Below are 18,920 nucleotides of genomic sequence, written 5' to 3' on the forward strand. Positions count from 1 at the left end.
TACTTTTGGCAACCTAAACACCGTGGGAGCAATGAAGGTAATTACCCAACCAAGCCTTATTCTTGTAAGAAATTGGCATTTTCTTTAATTGTTTTCTCAGTTCAGCAATTATTACACCGGTTTCCTCTCTTCTAAAAGCCTGGCAACTACAACTCACATCTTTTTTTTTTTGTATACAAAGCTGTCTAGGAATACACTCAAGGTAAAAAAGCAGTGTAAATTAGCAAGTAAGCGTGTCATGTGTGTTTGCTCTGTGACAGCATATTAATACCAAGGTGGAGAGTTAGCTCCAAATGCAAAGTGCTGTGACCATCAGACCCAGGGGCCTGTGTAACATCAGACCTGGAAGGAGGCAGCAGATCTGCTGCTGGAATAGAGACAAACCAACAAACAGATAAACTACAGCTTGTGCACAGATTCTTCTGATTTAGTTTTGATTTCATGAATTGTAATATCACACATCTACTGCACGAGGGCTGCTTGAAAGTAATGCCTCCTGTTTTATTATGTTGGCCCACGACATCAGAAGCACGCGTTGGTATAGCAGTAGAGGCTGAACCGTCCACCAACATTCCATTCCTTTTTGTTGCTGTGTGACAGATGGCAGCAGAGGAGCACTCTGACACAATGGTGTCTGACATGGAAGTGCAGATGAAGAAAAAGGCTGCAATTGATTTCCTCTATGCAAAAAGAAATGCCCTCACTGATGTTCATCAACACTTGTTGACTGTTGATGACGACCAAGCAGTGGATGTGAGCACAGTGAGGTGGTGGGTGGTGTGTTTCAGCAGTGGCAATAGTGCAATCTTCACTAGTGCAGCATACGTACTCATGTTCATTGTTGGTGAAAACACATAGCTCCTGGTGGTGATTATGTCGAAAAACAGTGTTTTGTAGCTGAGAATGTGCTCTATTAAGCAGTGTTATTGCGCTTTTCATACTTGTAGTTTCCATGGAAAGAAACAGGAGGCATTGCTTTCACAGCAACCTATGTAACAAGGCTTTGCCTAAAACAGTCTTAGAAGAACAAAACTTCAAAAATAGTAGAACAGTTGAAAAGAAATACATATTCCAGTTAAGAACAGTCAATTCAGACTGTATTGACTGACACATTCTGGATACAAATTTTCCCTAGCAATTCAAATGTATAATATAAAAACAAAAAAAAAACCAAAGAAAAACCTAACAAACATTTGCTCCCTCAGTATGATTAATTTCACTATTTTTACGTAGCTATTTTAGAGCTATGTCACTGAATTATTTTACCTAAACAATCTTACCATTTGAAAACAATGATGGTTATTTGACTGATACTAAAAGCATTATACAACGTTTAAGAAACAAAATGCTATTTTCACAATTAATCTGCAAGTTTAAATTTATATTCAAACAAAATTTTCAGTTACACAAAACACACAGATGTAAAGACATAACTAGAAATTAGCATTCATTAAAATGTGTTGGTTTTTTATACTATCGAAGCTAGAATGCAGAAAGAGCCCTTCCTGCCTTCTGTGTATTTCTCACATGTAAGTGAAATATTTACACATGATACAAAAATACAAGAACAACAACCTGCATTTCAGAACGCAAGTATGAGTAGTGAGTGTGAATCTGACTCTTAACAATTTCATCCTTCTATGCCTACTGTTGCTTCCTCATTGAATCCAAAGACCCTCTCAAGTTATTATGGCTTCTGAAGACATAGAAACAGAAAGAAAACAAAGAAATAAACAAAACCCACCATTATTACCAACAGAGATTCAGGGTGGGGCAGACAGATAAACACTCTTCTGTATAGTGTTCAAGCAAGTATCTTGCCAGAATTAAAAATGCATTGAAAAAAGGATTTGTTCCTTTGAAGATACTCCTATAAAATATGTAACAGATTGCACCAAATGGAATTCCAAAGACAGCACATGTTCCTCTGAAGTACATTTATGAGCCATAATTAAAGATAACCCTGCCAAGTTGTATTCGAAAAAACGATGACATTTCCCAGGAAGCAGTTACCAGCTTTGTATAGCTGTATATCTTGAAAGTCTTTTATGGACCATATTCCATCATTGTCAGACATAGTATGGTCTAGTGACAATACTTCAGAAATGCCTTGAATTTCAAGCCAACTGGTTAATACAGGTGCCAGAATTACATGTAGCATCACAACTTGTGTTAGCCTAACTAACACAGTATTTCAGATTGGCCATGTTTCTAAGGTGCTCTTTCCATTTGTACCAAAGCACTGATGAGTCTAATACTACCTTTCCCTTAATCAAACCACATCCTACGGAGCAGCTCTGGGTTCTCAGTAGATTTGACAAAGTGACTTTCAGTATCACAAAAAAACAAAAACTAAAACAGGTAAGTAGGATTTTTTAAGACATCACTAAAACAAAGAAACAGCAACAACAAAAAACAGCATGAGTTTTAACTTACAAATTACTGCCATGTCCTACGTGAGACTGGGACACAACAGCAGAAGCAAAAAGTTACTTAGGGTGTTCGGGAAGCTAGTGATCTGGTTACTCTCCTGCACTTAATACCAAAGCCTTTGATAGATGACTATTGCACAGCTCACATTTTAAGGCCACCACCTTCAAAAAGTGAAGTACACTGAAATGCTTATCCTGTTACAAAATAGAACACAATGCCTGGAACAGACAGTGCTCCATCTGTTTTCTTGTGTTCTGTTTTCTGCTTCATCTGATGAATGATGAAGAAGGTTAAACAATTAATTCGCCCACTCCACCACAAAGATTTACTCTGTTCTTTCCAGTCTTGTACTAGGAGAGAGATGCCAGCTTTAGCCCACTCCATTTAGACGAGTAGCTATGTTCACCCTTCTAAAAGGGTTGCAAACCAAAAGGAGCATTGCATTTGGTCTTGGTTATCTCAAGAGACAAAGCCTTCCAAAACCAGTGGGTAACTCTGCATGGATTCTCAAAATAATTTCATACAAAATTCCTCATACAACACCTCAGGAAGTGCTGAATGTACATCTAAAATGCATTTCGGCAAATCAAAGAGAAGAACAATGCAGCCTGGCCTTGGAGGACACATACAGAAACCAGCAAATGCTGGAAATATTCCCTCTGTAATCCATTGCACTTAGCAGCCTCATCAACATTGAGTGCTGCGTGTTGTCCACACTAAGCTTGTTTCTCAGAACCAACATTAGATAGAAAGACAGCAGAGAAGCAATTGGAAGCAGAAGCAACATACTGGAAAAGTGTTTAAACTTTTAAGAGCTGATACTTTGCTGAAGTAACTGAAGTCACCCTTTGAACTATCTGGAACTCAAACTGCCTCCACACATTTTTCTCTCAACTTTTATTTTACCTTTTTTCCTCTGAAAAGAATACACAAACTCTATTCAACACTCTGAGTCTTTACTTCTCTCATTAGCGCGTTCTGAGCCACACCTTCAGTTTGATTCTTTTTTTATTAGTAAATCTAATAACTGAAGTAAATCCTAGGATTTTAAACGTAGTATGAAAATCAGCCAAGACAATGTGGCTGTACTTACAGAGCGAGCCATCAGATTTCATTATACCGTATTTCCACTACATGTTAAAGCTTTCTACGTTATGAAGATCAAATGGCAGCTTTCCAAGCAGACTGCAGTTCTAAATGATATCAGTTTGAAATATGAATAAGCAATACATTGTAGATAAGTCTTATATGAAATGATCATTAGAACAAATTTACTGCAGTACTTCCCTGCACCAACAAATGGCCTCAGAGTGAAGTTCAAGATTCACTTTCTTATTCTTTTGCTTTGAAGCAATGGATGCATCAAAATCTTCTATTCTTAAAGGGGCATTTAGGAAATCTTCTCTGAGGAACATATCAATACCCATATTACAGAATTATATATATATATATATATATATCTTTACAATAATAGAAGTCTTACCTTATTCTTTTATCTTCAACTTTTTTCAGATACTCATCTCTCTTCAATACTCCCAGTATCATTTCCTTTTCATGTTCCAACAAAAACGACAGATTGATGATTTCCAGGTGCTTCGCCATGATTCCTCAGTGACACTTTCAGTGAGTGCTTTGTCTGATCAATTTTTCCAGTGAATTATCTGCACAGGTCCAAAGGCACTTCTGTGTCTGAATTACAAGATTCACAGTCAAGAGGTATTTCAAAAAATGCTCCTTTAAGTTAACCAGGTCTCAAGGTTGTATTGCTCTGCCTTCCAACTACACGAGACATAAAGGTTTCCTCTTTATTTCTTCCTCAAAAAAGCCATTCATTTTTCTGGCTGCTGAATGCCCCTGTGTCCTGGCAGATGCTCTCTGACATGCTGTAGGCCTTCAGATCGCATTCATAAGCAGCTGCAGATTCAGAATCATTCCTGGAATAACTGTAGTTCAGTGCCACTGAATAGATGGGTGTATTTACTTCAAACTATCTGAAAGTCAAAAGAAACAAATGGAAGTGATTTTGACATTACTGTTGTGGTCTGATTTAAGAAAGATTTAATCAAGTACTGGTTTGAAAGCCACCAAATCATAAATGCCTACTTAGTTGTACACTATCAAGTTATCTCAGGGAATAAGCATAACTCATGTTTTCTATGTTGTTGTTTATTTACTCTAATGGATGATAATTATATTCCCTCAAGGGCTCTCTCTAGTGCATTACAATTTGCAATTCTCTTCCTACTGCAATAAGCTTAGATGACTGCATTCACTTTGTTATACTTCCATAATAATAATGGCCAGGTGTGGGACGATCAATCTATTTGTCTGCAATTAAATAATTGAAAATGGAAAGTAGAAAATTAGTTAAAATTTAAAAAGTGGGAAGACTTCAAAGGACAGGACTAACAGTAAGACTCACCCAACAACAAGTACTCTATCTGAACTTCAGCAAGTCACCCATTACACTTAATCACCGCTACTTCAGAGAAACAGGAGCTTTTTAGAAGTGATATACTAACTTACTACGGATTTAATTTAGGATGATACATCTTAGAAGAGCCCACTAAATACAGTGAGAAAGATGAGTGACTAGCTAATGTGAATCCACTTGGAAATAAGACAAATTTCACTGTTTTGTTTTGTTTATTCTAAGCAAAAAGCAACTTAAATAAACAAGCCAACCACGCCAAAAACAGAAGAGGCACCTTGGTCCATACTTGACCCTGTTAGGAGAAAATCATCAGGAAGCTACTTGAAAAATTCTACTTCGCTTCTTTGCATTTATTTTTGAACAGGAAGACAAACAACAGCAGAAGCTGCTGGAGCACTACACTTATTCTTAGGCTCTTGAAAATTTAGTTTCTATTCATTAAGGCAAAGTTATTTGCAAGCAAAGTAAGACAACCAACATGTGAATCATATCTTGCTACTGTTACTGCTAAATTCTTCCCTGAACTGCCCAGCAAAACAGTATTTCCATCCCAGCCAGGTTCTAACATCATGATGTGCTTGGAAGCACAGTGCTCTGGCATAAAATGGAGAGCTAAATCCAGCAACCAGAGAACAAACAAGATGCTTGATGGGTCAGGGTGCTCTGAATTTCTGTTTGCAAATTTACCATACAAGGGACAAGGTAGGTGGGCAACAGACTTACTCTAAGAATTATGCTGAGATTACTCTGAGAATCTAACAGCTGACGGCTCTGCCTGTGGCAAGGGGCTTGGATATTCATGGTTCTTGGGGTCCCTTCCAACCCAAGCCATTCTATGGTTCTATGTTTTTCTCTGTCGAAAAACAAAAAAAAAAAAGAGAAGAAAAAAAGAAAAAAAAAAAAGTTTTATTGAAAAAAAAGAAAACCAAAAGGGTAAAGAAAGTGCAATACAAACTGAAAATGAGAACAACAAAAGTGTTAAAATTGTCTCTGACAGCACCATTTCTATCTTGATAATACACTGCAAATAACTGGGGTTCTTACAGAAAAACAATGCAGTGGCACAACAAGCAGGTTGACAAAGAGCACTGTTCTATGTAAGATATTTTCTGGTACTGGGGAAGCAGGGAAGAGAAAAACACTCAAAAGATTTTTTTAAACAGACCTTTATGACTGCACCTTAACCTTAACTTGATGTATGGACATATTCTGAGCTTTTTTCATTTAATTCTAAAGAAGCTAGCATTGTTGGCAGAATACCTGAAAGCCTGAAAAATTTCCTTTGGCTAAGCATAACACCCATCCGTGGATATTCTGGGGGATTTTGTCATCAACACTGGGCATTTTTTCCCAAATATGTAGTCCAGAATTAATAAGGTGACATATGATAGCTGTGTGTGGGGCTTACTGGGAAGGCTCTGGTAGTGGCAGGTGCACGAGTGGCCTCTGCAAGAAGAGATAAGGATGATACTTAAGAGAAATAACAGGAAAAACATGTAGAGGACACTACTGGATCTCCACGTGCAGCCATGTAGGAGCTGACGGGGCAGCAGTGGATGAAGCCTGAAGGAGGCACAGCCCATGGAGAGCCCTTGCAGGAGCAGCCTAGGGCTGGAGCTGCCGCTGGTAGGCACCCATGTGGAGCAGTGTTCAAAGGGTGGGTCCTGTGATACAGAGCCATGCTGCAGCAGTGCTGGGAGAGCTGCACATGTGGCAAGTCCACATGGAATCCCATGGAAACCCACTTTACATACAGCAGGAAAAGAGAGCGACCAGGGAGGAGCAGCACAGACAAAGCATTATGGACTGACTGCAGCCCCCATTCTGTTACTCTATGCCACTTGGGGAATTATATTAATTTCCCTATGCAGAGTCTATTTTGCCTGTGAAAGTAATTGGCAAGTGTTCTCCATGTCCTTTTCTCAACCCTTCAGCCCTTTTTCATCATATTTTCTGCAGTTGATTTGAATAGGGGGAGTGAGAAAGTAGCATGGTGGAAATCAGCTGCCATCAGTCTGAAACAGTCACAAACAGCGTTGTTCAGGGCTACAACAACATACCAGAAGCTGAAATAACCCTGACTTTCTACCTGTCAGCTATCCAGTGTAGCCATACATACCAGCTGATTGACACGAAGGCACAGAACCCACTTTACCTTCCAGATTTTCTTCTGCACTATGCAACTGCTACTCAACACAGGATGAAAAAATAATTGGATTATCCTATTAACTGTCTAACTACTGAAGCTTCCACAAACATCTCAAGAGAAACTCATGTTTGTTCAGACCAGATTGTTTCTTAAGTCATTACACCCATAACCTCTGCTTAATCAAGAGGGAAAGCTTAGCTTATGCAATGTTACTATGTCAAGGACATCTTTTAGGTCTGAAGATTAGTTTAGGTATCTGGTATGTTTATCCTATGTAAAACAGAACTAGAGAAAATTTCTCCTTGTCAGTGTGTTCTATTTCAGTCCTGCCTGATGATACCAATTCTGTGCTGAAACTCAGTGAGAACGCTGCCTTCCCTTCGTCATGGACTGATGCACACAAAACATCACCCACTTCATAGCAGCAGACTATATTTGAGCTCACGTGCCTTTTGTGGTAGGCATTTCTATTATACATGTATTTGTAAAACAAAAAGAATAGCAACAACAAAACAGCAGGAACATTTCCTCTATTCAAAACTGGCTAATAGGAATGAGATGCTGTTTCAAATGAAGTAGCACTTAATAATTCCCTGCTTTAGACAACGTGTGATTAGGCCCATTTTTAAGATGTAACAGATAAAAAGGCACAAGCTGACAGACGCTGAATATTTGAACCATTTTAGGGCTTAAAAACAGGACAAACCAGCTAGCTGTTAGAAAGTAACAATGTCTATGTAAGCACATGCTCCTTTCAACAGACATTTGATGTTTTAGTAAGTAGCCTTGGGGACGTTTAGGAAGTGACAACGTTTTCATCCTAAAACAAATGAAGATTTTGCACAACAGTGTATTTTGTGAATACTAAATCACATACTAGGAAGCATGGAAGAATCCAAAGACCCCTAGAAGGATGCAGGTAGTTTTAAATCTCTATTTAGCTTGGGCTAGAGCATTAATTTCCTTATTCAGGGTAAGGCAACACACCATTGGATTTGCAGAAAAACTAGTGGGGGGGAGAGGGGGGGGGAAGGAATGAAGTGACACAATATAAAGAAACCATGTATAAGTGAGCATTTTGAGCATGTTTTTTTGTTTTTCCCTTTCCTCATGGAAGGGGTTAAAGAACTGCTCATTGGAACTGTTTACAGAATCACAGAATTGCAAGAGTTGAAAGGGACTTCAAGAGGTCATTGAGTCCAACCCCTCTGATAAAGCAGTACCTTACAATAGGTTGTATAGGTAGGCATCCAGCTGGGTCTTGAATCTCCACAGACTCCACAGCCTCTCTGGGCAACCTGTTCCAGCACTACATCACCCTAATCATACAGAAGTTCTTCCACATGCTAGTACAGAACTTCCTGTGTTTAAGTTTTAGGCCATTACTCCTTGTCCTACATCACTGAGAAGAGCCTGGCCTCATGCACTCTCCTCCCACCTGCCTTTAGATATTTATTAACGTTTATCAGATCCCCTCTCAGTCTTCTTTTCCCCAGGCTGAACAGACCCAGGTTACTCAGCCTTTCCTCTTACAGGAGGTGCTCCAGGCCCCTTATCATCTTCGTGGCCCTCCACTGGACTCCTTCTAGGAGATTCCTGTCTTTTTTTTTTTAAACTGAGGAGTTCAGAACTGGTAGTAGCCTAAATGTGGCCTCACTAGGGCATGGTAGAGAGGGAGGATAACCTCCCTTGACCTGCTGGCCACGCTCTTTTTAAAGCACTCCAGGATACCACTGGCCTTCTTGGCCACAAGAGCACACTTCTGGCTCACAGCCAATCAGTTCTCCATCAGGACACCCAGGTCCTTCTCCGCAGAACTCCCGTCTAGCAGGTGACCCACTAACTGCTAAAAATGCAGTTATTCCTCCCCAGGTGCAAGACTCTAGACTCGCTCTTGTTAAACGTCATGATTCCTCCTTGCCCAAATCTCCAGTTTGTCCAGGTCACACTGAATGGCAGCACAGACTTCCAGCACGTCAGCCACTCCTCCCAGATCTGTATCCAAGTCACCGACCCTGAGGGTGTTCAAGGAAAGGCTGGATGTTGTGTTGAGGGACATGGTTTAGTGGGAGCTATTGGGAATAGGTGAACGGTTGGACTGGGTGATCTTTTAGGTCTTTTCCAACCTTGGTGATTCTATGATTCTATGATCCTCAGCAAACTTGCTGAGGGTAGAGTCTATCCCTTCGTCCATGTTACTGATGAAGATGTTGAACAAAATCAGTCCCAGCACCTACCTCTGGGGAACACCACTAGTTACAGGCCTCCAACCAGACTCTGCACCACTGATTACCACTCTCTGAGCTTTGCCAGTCAGCCAGTTGTCAATCCACCTCACCATCCACTCATCTATCCTCACACTTTCTAAGTTTCATAACAAGGATGTTGCGGGACATGGTGCCAAACACCTTGCTGAAGTCAAGGCACACAACATCCACTGCTTTCCCCCCACCTACCAAGCCAGTGATGACACAGAATGCTATCAGGTTGGTCAAGCATGATTTCCCTTTGGTGAATCCACGTTGACTACTTACGAAAATGTTTAATACTCCTTACATGCTTTTTGCACTTGTTATCCCTGTGAAAATGGTAATTCGAGAATGCAGTCTACCTCTCTGAAGCTGTTGTTGGGGGAAGATGCATCAGAAATAACAGACTCTCATGAGCAGGATGGCTCTTGAGACACCGCTGTTCATTCTATTGTATACTATGTATCTACTGTATGTAGGTCCCAAGTCTACCCAGAGAGCATTTGCCTACACTAATAAAGCAAAAGAATTACTTAAAGGCTTGACTAAAAACAGGAAGGAAAAAGAAAAAAAAAAAAAACACCCAAAGCACTGCAGAGGGGAAGAATATGCTGTTTGATTTTCCTAATTGTTAGTACAGCTGCCTGTGACAACTTGAAACACGTCACCGTTGAAACTGAGTCTCTGTGAGGGATGTTAGTCAAAAGTACAGGAAATACAGCAAATCCCCTGCAATTTGCTACGCTGTTCATCAGCACAACCTGTGAATGCAGCAGATCAGCAGCCCCCCTGGGCACTCTGAGACACTTTCCGCCCATCTCTGCCATCTTCTCTGGAAGCGGGGGAAGCATCCTGCCCCTGAGAAAGAGGCAGGGATGGAAGAAATCATCCTCTTTTCTTCAACAGCACTATCAACAAGAGGCTTGATGCAGGAAATTACTCCCCCGGCCAAACCATTATGTTTACTCATCAGAAGCTGATATTGGAACCATTTGGTGACTCAGCAGCAGAGGAGCATTTTCCACGTGTGTGGAAGCAGTAGGAGAACAGCATTACCTCATATCACTGAAGTGAAGCAGCCTTCATCTACAGCTACTATTTCCAAAAGGGCAAAGAAATTCTGACCAACAGGAGCAAGATGATGTTGTGGGCAATAGCTGACCTTCATTGGGTCACTTCAGTTGAGTTACATCGTTCCTGAAGAAAGGCACCAATCATAAACATGAAAGCTGTGCGAGGCAAACAGCAAAGCTCAGCGTGAGCAGGCACAGTGGTACTGCTGCCTCTCACACACATTTCAAGAGGCCACAACTCCTAATCCAATGCTGGCACCTGTATCATGATGTGCTGAACCCAGATCCATCACATCCGGCTTTGGCAATCAAATGTACATGCTGCTTAAAACACTCCAATGCTGTGTTCTATTTGAGTTCATTCACACAGGGTCCAAAATAAAATAAAGAACTATGATGGCATTACTAGGTAGCCTCCTAAACATATTCAACCTCAGTTATTTTTTTCTGATGCCCATAGCTGTTTAGTAATCTATTATGGGAGAAGGATGGGAAGAACTTTCACCTTCAAGTCTAATAAAATAGCATGAAGACATAAAAAGGCACATAAAAAGGGACATCACATCATCAACCCTTAGCAAATGTAAAACTTACCATGATCAGAGCATAATGGCCAATCCATCCCTCTTCCTGTTTCAACACAAACATAGCACTTCCAACATTCAAGAGAAAGAAAAACCAGCTAACTTCTCAATGGTCTGTTTGCACAGCACACACCCAGGTATGCTAAGTGCCAGCACATATTGAAGCACTGCAAAATATTTGTTGCACAAAACAAATAAATATACAAGGTAAAAAAGAGCACTTTTTCCATCTTTGGCAGAAGCTGAAATTAAGCAGAAAGAAAACCAAGTGTGATCTTGGTTAACAGCACATAGTCTGACTGAGAACTTCACTCAATATCATAATGCAAGTAGCAAATTGATTTTTTTTTCCTTTTTCTTTTTTCTTTTGCCAGAAGCAAACCTGAACGATCTTTACTTACGAAAAGTGGACGATGTATTATCTGGGAAGTCATATATTGCAGCATTATAAAAAAGAGACACATACGAGTGACTGCAGCATTGTTTGGCAAGACACTGAAAGCACAGAATACCATCATACAAATTTGTATCAGTGCACAATGAACATAAGCTGAAAAAACCCAAAACATCCAACCCTCTACATCAGCTTTCGAAACCCATGTAGCCCAAGTGTGTTTACTTTCATCTATCAAACAAAAACAATGCATTCAGAAGTAGCTCAGTTTTTAGGTCAGGAACAATTCCAGCTTTCTCATAACTTGGCAAAGTTATTCTGTAAGTAAAAGACTGCATTTTTTATTACAACCACAGTCAATGCCTCAAAGCTATATCTAGGTTACAGTGATGTAACTGAATTTCAAAACCAAACCCATGAGAGTTTAAACACTAAAGCAATAATGTTGATGCCCATTAAGCACGTGAAGAATTTCACCTTATTATATAATGAAATCAGAACCTAACGTGTACAAGGAGAGAGCTAAGACTTAAGGCTCAGCACTGCTAGTCATTCATTCAAGCCAAGTTCCTACTATAGGCATCTGTATTTATTTTTCAGCCCTAGAAAATAAATAAATAACTGAGTAACATGAGAAAGCACTTAAAACACAGTAAATACACAGGTAAGTTGCTCTGAAAGTGATGTCTACTATTTCTTTCCATGGAAGCTACAACAAAGAGTACAATAACGCTACTTGACAGAGCAAATTCTCAGCAACAAAACACTATTTTTCAACACAGTCACCGCCATTAGCTATGCTTTTTTGCCAGTGATGAGCAAAAGAAGCACAAGAACCCGAATACTGCACTTGGAAAAATCTGCACCAGCACAGGTGACCCACTGTTCCACAGCTATACTGACAGTGTTGTTCCTACAAAATGTTGCCCAGTCCATCTTCCTTTGACCTGAACAATTGGAAGTCAGGAGGTGCCAAACCTGGACCACATGGTAGAGGTGGTTGGACGGTCTAGCCAAGATTGGCAATGTTCTCCACAGTTTTCAAACTGGTCTGCTGCCTGGTGTTATCAAGTTGCAGGAGAAAAGTTATCTTCTCCAGCCTGACTCTGGACGTTCAAGTTTTCAGCTCAGTCAGCATCAGAACGTGGCAGTCCGGTTCCTAGGAAATCCAGAAGTATCACATCTTTCCTACACTAAAAGATGATGCACATCACTTTATCTGCCAAGGGTTGAGCCTTCAACCTTTTATTTGATGGGAAATCTATACACCACCATTTCACAGACAACCTTTTAACTACAGCTCATTTAGCGACACCACATATCATCAGTAACTATGATCCAGGAAGCTATCACCTTCAGCCTCATACTGGTTCAATATTTCTTGACAAACCTGCCTACAGTGTTAGCTCTGTTCCTGTATGAGCATTTGTGGGACCTACTCGGCATAAACTCTGCAGTATTCAATGTTGTCAACATTGATTCCAACACATTGAAACCGATATTCAGCTCCATTCACAATTCTCTGATCAAAATCATTAATTCACACAAGTGAGTTGATTGAGATGTTTTTCATTTTCTGGCATGACAGCTGTGCATGGCCATCTGAAACACAGCCTGTCTTTCACATCACTGTCACCACTGCTGAAATGCACCACCCACCTTCTCACTGTGCTCACATCCACTGGTTGGTCACCATCAACAATCAGTAAGCATTAATGAATGTCAGTGGGTGCTATATACATATATTTTTTTTAATGGAGGAATTCAATTGCAGCCCTTTTCTTCATCTGCACTTCTATGTCAGACACCATTGTGTTAGAATGCTCTTCTTCTGCCATCTGTCACATGGCAACAAAATGTAACAGGATACTGGGAGGAAGGTTCAACCTCTACTGCTATACAGCTAACATCCGCTTCGGACATCATGGGCCAACATCATAAAACAGGAAGCATGACTTTTGGAGTAGCCCTTGCTAAACATATAATGCACCTAATGTATGTAAATAACTTTTTTTTTTTCTAATTAAAACATACAACAAACTATCTGCGACCCCGCGTTTATGAAATTAACGGATCAGTCTAGTTCCACGCCAGTGGCTGCAATTCTCAATGAGCTCTCAAGGCATTTGACATAGATTTATGATGACATTTTATTCTTTTTGTGCTTCAGCCACGACAGTATTTGCTTAAAGGTGTGCTCACTGCCAAAAAGTGAGGAGATGAATGAGCGAGCCATGACTGTGAAGCGAGGGGTATTTCTCTCTATAAGAGAGGGCTGATAAAAGTCCAGCAAAGAGACACGATCAGACTTTTGATTGCAATTATATAAATTTCCTTTGAAAATTTGCAAGTATAGTATTTACATCAACTGGAACTGAAGTTGCAAATAAACCAAAAAATTGATGATTTATTCATCTATCTATCTTGAAACCTGTTCTCCAATTCCTGTATCAAAACAGAAAGGACAGCTGCATATTTTTTGCTGTTCACAGGACTGTGTTTGCCAACATATCCAATTGCATAAAGTGATTTGCCATCACTTGAGCCAGCACCATGCTGTACCCTTTCCACGTCCTGCTTCAGCTCCAGGGGGGTTTGTAGTGCATCAGTGTTTGATGGTGCTGAGGGGCCAGGCTGCTGCTATGCTGGCACAGGGCAGGATATGGCCACAGTGTGAGTTGTACCGAGCCATATGCAGCCCATGGGGTTGGACATGTCTGCTTTAGATGAAGCCTTAAATTCAACAAGTGTCTAATAATCGTCTCTATATTACATTTCTTTAGCTAATATGTGTACGAGTAGAATTCAAGGAAGGGAAATAAAATGACACAACAAGGTAGCAGTCTTTTCTTTTTCTTTTCTTCATCTCTGAGTAAATACAGATCACGGTCCTGGCTGAGTATTTAACCAGAAAACACAAGACCTCCCAGGGTAGGAATGTAAATAAAACTCAGTACGTTAGCTTGCAAAATTAAACAAACAAGACAAAAAAGACCTGAACAAAGAAATGAAGGAAGTCAAAATATATTTTTATTGTTAAGCGAAAGCATTTGTGCAATACTAAATTGCCGGTAAAAATATGACCTAGGGCTTGACTCATCTCAATGTTATCGCTTACTCACAGTGTTTATAAAAGCAGTAGTCATACAGTACTGAACTTTACCTTACTTCTATGTTATTCTTTTCATCTTTTACTTTCCATTACAGAAAGTAAACAGTGAACTGAGGTCTAGAACAAAACAGATTTAGACTGTTTTAAAGCAGAAGTTCTAGCATGTCCCACCTTGCATGTGTTTTTTTTCATAGCTAGACAAATTATAAATTTAACCAAGACTCACATTTACAGCATTTAACTAAGGTAAGTAGAAGAAAATGTACCAACTGCTTACTCTTCAGAAGCTCTAACACTCCTTCCCCACAATAAAACAAGCATGAACTTTGGCAGCAAGCAAATCTCTTGATATGAAAAATCTCTTGAAAATGGACAGCAAGAACAACACCAGCAAGTACATCCCTACACTTATCAAATACAATGAGTTTAGGAAAAGTTAAATTATACATATGACATGACATGATTGCACTTGTCACCACACGATGCCTGTACAGGAGCGAACCAGGATCCCTGAAAGCACTGACTTCCCCACTATCAGCCAGCAGCTGCTGCTCCATGATCTAGTTGTAGCCCATCTTCCCCCTTCCTGCTCCTTAACCACCCTCTTTCCTTTCCACTGGGACTTGAGGCTGCTCTGGGCAGCAGCTATCACGTGCAACCCTGCCAGATCTCTGGGAGGTTTCAGCCAACACGAGGCAGAAGATACACAGTAAAACAATAGTCTGCATCTGTTTCTTTTAGCTGCAAAAAGTAATTTACTGAAATATCAATATATTTGACCAAGATTTTCCCATAAGAGAAAAACCTCCTCAACAACAAATGCCAGCAGCTACACTCTGCAGAACTTGATTTTTCTTCAAAAATTTCAATAAAAGCTTCTTAAGTCTTAAAATGTTCAAATGTTTTCACTAATTGGATGAATTAAGAATACTACAAAGAGTATTCTTAAGTGTATACTTAAGAGTACTTAAAAGTTTTGACTTCATAAAATGTTTATTTTCCAGATAAACTCATGACTATCAACCTGAGGTTTAGTCTATATGATAAAATTATATCAATGACCTTGCTTTCCCCATGAAGAAAATTAAAGGATCTCTGAGCTTTGCAATAGGGCTGCAGTGAGACTGCTGAGAAACCACAGCCAAACTGCAGAGCCAGAGAAGAGGGAACCAGTGTTTGGGAGACCATCCACCCAAACAGGAAATCCCTCAACTGGCTTATGGGGCAATGGTAAAGGGAACTAAGGTGTACAAGATTGAGGAAATGTGCACGTGCTATGTGTGCACGGGGGCACGTGCAGGAGGTCAGAGGTCCAGTACTCCATTATTTCAGCCTTTAGATGCTAAGCACTCACCAACCCTTTCTGCAACATCAGTATGGTATAGTTATTACCACAAGCAGCAAATAAAGAGTATTACAGTGTGATTAGAAAAGTGACCGGATTCAGGTTTTTTAATGAGTTTTTAATTTGTTTTCATGCATAGCAAAGATACTAAACATAAACACACATTACACAAGTCACCTCTGTAGAGGCATGAAAAGTCTTGAGATTAATCTGTTATTTACTCCGACCTAGTCATCCTAGTCTTGCTCTAGAAGCAAATGAGAGAAACAGGCGTTTCTAGGGCATGACTCACCTTGCAAGAAGATTTTTAAAGGTCAGAGGAGTCCCTGTCTGGTAGCATCTATCTTTCTTCACTGACTGTGAAGAGGATGCAGCATGACTACCTCAAAAACAAGCATACAGAATGTATGAGTAAATGTACTCATTAGCAGCGTAAGGCATAGCTAAGCTGTTCAAAAGTACACTTGTCCAGAAACCTACCAAAAGACACAAACTGCTTAAATCATAAGGGGAGTGGTGAACTTAGACTGATGCCTCGTCTTGTTTTTCACTATACACAATGCCACAATGCTTTCCTATGGAGAGCACACAAAGCTCACCAATCACGTAAGCCTTGCCATGAAATGCTCAGTGCATCGCCCCATGGTGTCCACCTCAAAATGGGCTGGATGAGAAACCTGCATTTTTAAGTATATCAGCATCCTTTTTTCTACACTGTGTAAGAAACCAATTAAAGTGACAGATTCCTCCAAAAGAACCTGCTCATCAAATGAATGGAGAATGTGAGAATTTTTTATTTTTTCCTGTAATCATTATTTGGCTGTTTTCAAGCTCTTTGCCCTCAGCAAATTCTGTGCCTCAGCTGTACACCTCCCCTGACAGAAGGGCATGCAGCAGAAGTTGCCAGAGCTGAACAGACTGCCTGGCCTGCCTGCCTTTCTCACATAAAAAGCAGTGGTAGAGATTCAGCAGCGTGGCTTTCAGCAGTGCCTTGCAAGCAGCAGTCAAACACAGGGCTGGAGGAGTAAAGTGCAAAGTGGCTCAGTGGATCACTGTGTGGGAAGTGCACTGAAGCAAAAGCAAGCATTCACTATTGCTAAAGTTGACTTCATTGGACATGGCAGAAGACGTAGATTTCCACTGCAGAAATAGTTCAAGACTCAAGGCCTCAGGTCATCTTTGCCAGCATCCAAATTTTTCAATTGTAAAGGTTAACCTGAATTATATTATACTACGACACTTTATGCTAACTGTACAGAAAGAGATAATAATCTCAAGCTGTCTTCTAAATCCTTCTGGACATAACCAATCAAGACAGCTCCATCATCTAATACCAGTGGGTGCTGTACAAACAACAGAAAGGCACAGAACACCTAAATAAGCTGCTTCTGCACTGATATAGGAGAAAAAGGACTTTTATTCATTTATCTTCACATTCCCACTCATTATCATGCTTTATATTTCTCTCCTTCTTTCCAACTAGCTATGTTCCAGAAGCACTACAGACTAAAAGTTCAAAAACCTGACGGTGGGATTCTAGAGTTTTCTCCTGCCCTAGAACCACCATTTAGTAGTTGGGTACAGACAGTGGGCACACACACCATATTACATGGATGCTAGCTTTTAGGTGAAATGGCAAAAGAGAAATTATTCAGAACAATTCTACAGAGCTGTTCTCACAGGATATTAATCATAACTTGACATTTCCACAGCAGTTTTCTGCCTCTTTTGGCCAAGCTTTACTCCAGTACTTCACATAGTAAACATTCTGCCTTCTGCCTTATGGTTGCGTTTGCAAGAGATGCACCTTACATCAGTTGACACAATATCAAAATGTATCATCATGTGAAGGTCAAAATAATCATTGGTTTGGGTTTAAAATGGAAAGCATAACTGATGAGCATTTCCAGTAGGAAAATCCATTAAAGATCTTTCAGAGAGGGACAGGTCATCTCAGAGACAGTCCTTGGTACAGAGTAGGTAACTGAAGTAAGCACCACGGAAAGGACGGTGCCTCCATGTCCTCACGTGAAGGACACAGCAAACAGTAGCAGCTCTTGCCACTGCTGCTACCTCTATTTCTGAAGTATAGCCAGCCCCTCACAACTTGCCCAAATATCTCATTTGCCAATACAGCTTTGAGAAGTTAAGGATACATTTATGTAAGCCTGGTTAGTAATTTATCATTATCAGTAGCGTTACTTTCTTTTTTTTTTTTCCAGCAATCAAATGCTGGATACCCAAGCTTCACACTTCAGCATTTCTCCTTACACAGAATAACAGCTCTGTTTCCATGTCCTGCACAGCAACTGTAGTGTAACAGATGCCCTCAGGGAGCAAACAGAAGTGATAAGGACAGTTTTTTCTTACTGAAAAGCTAATAAGATTTATCTGTTCAATCTCTGTCTCACACAGACATTTGGGGTCGGTCTCATTACTTTATTATTACTTATTAATATATCAACTTGTGGCACACAGCTTGTGCTCTTCAACCCAGCAAACATCCTCAGAATTAACACAGACAAGTTTATTTTCCAAAGAAGTATGTAAAAAATGTCTTCCTGCAAGATAAAACCAGGCAGCGGAGCAAGAGAAAAGGACAGATTTTTTTTCCCCGTGACTTATTCCACTCACTTTATTTCCATCCCACCAGTACTGAAAAAAAGACTCATCTGTAAATATTTCCCCGCATTTCCATCTGTAAACAATTGGCTGTTGGTTAGCCATTTTTTTGGGGTTCTCTCCAAGGCTTTAGAGAAAGAACCTGTCAGGATTGAAATCATTATTGTATGGCAGAAGAGCAAACCTCCCAAGTTAAATAGGAACCACATGACTTTGAGAATTTACATCCTTAATAATTTTTTTAGACACAGTGGAAAATCAGCATATTTGAACTCGTCTTTCCCTCTTGGAGCACAGCATCTTAAAGTAACCTTTCCAGAAAGCAGAGTAAGTAAAAGCAAACAAACAAAACAAATTTTTTGACAAACACTCTGATCATTCTAAGTTAATATTCTATGATAACTCCTGCCTTTACCACTTATATCAGTAATACTCCAACTGCAAGCTCACACATGCAAAAAATCTATAGCCTATTAACTCCGTTCCTGTAATCTTAAACAAATAAAAAGCCCTAGGCCATGAAAT

The 18,920-nt window shown here is 40.0% G+C and overlaps 1 protein-coding gene across 7 annotated transcripts in view; it reads right to left on the reverse strand.

The window, feature by feature from the left end:
- SYTL5 (synaptotagmin like 5) overlaps positions 1 to 18,920 on the reverse strand; it is an 85,385-nt gene that overhangs the window by 53,197 nt on the left and 13,268 nt on the right. For 5 of the 7 annotated variants that reach the window (XM_048967463.1, XM_048967506.1, XM_048967453.1 and 2 more), the window contains one exon: positions 3,917 to 4,424. In XM_048967463.1, coding sequence (XP_048823420.1) covers positions 3,917 to 4,035 — 119 coding nt within the window. In that variant the 5' untranslated portion in view covers positions 4,036 to 4,424. Of the gene's footprint in view, positions 1 to 3,916; positions 4,425 to 5,590; positions 5,721 to 18,920 lie in introns of all 7 variants that reach the window. The other 2 variants (XM_048967486.1, XM_048967472.1) reach the window with 1 other exon arrangement.

Source organism: Lagopus muta, chromosome 1 (genome assembly GCF_023343835.1).
Source record: "Lagopus muta isolate bLagMut1 chromosome 1, bLagMut1 primary, whole genome shotgun sequence".
In the NCBI taxonomy this organism is placed as follows: Eukaryota; Metazoa; Chordata; class Aves; order Galliformes; family Phasianidae; genus Lagopus; species Lagopus muta.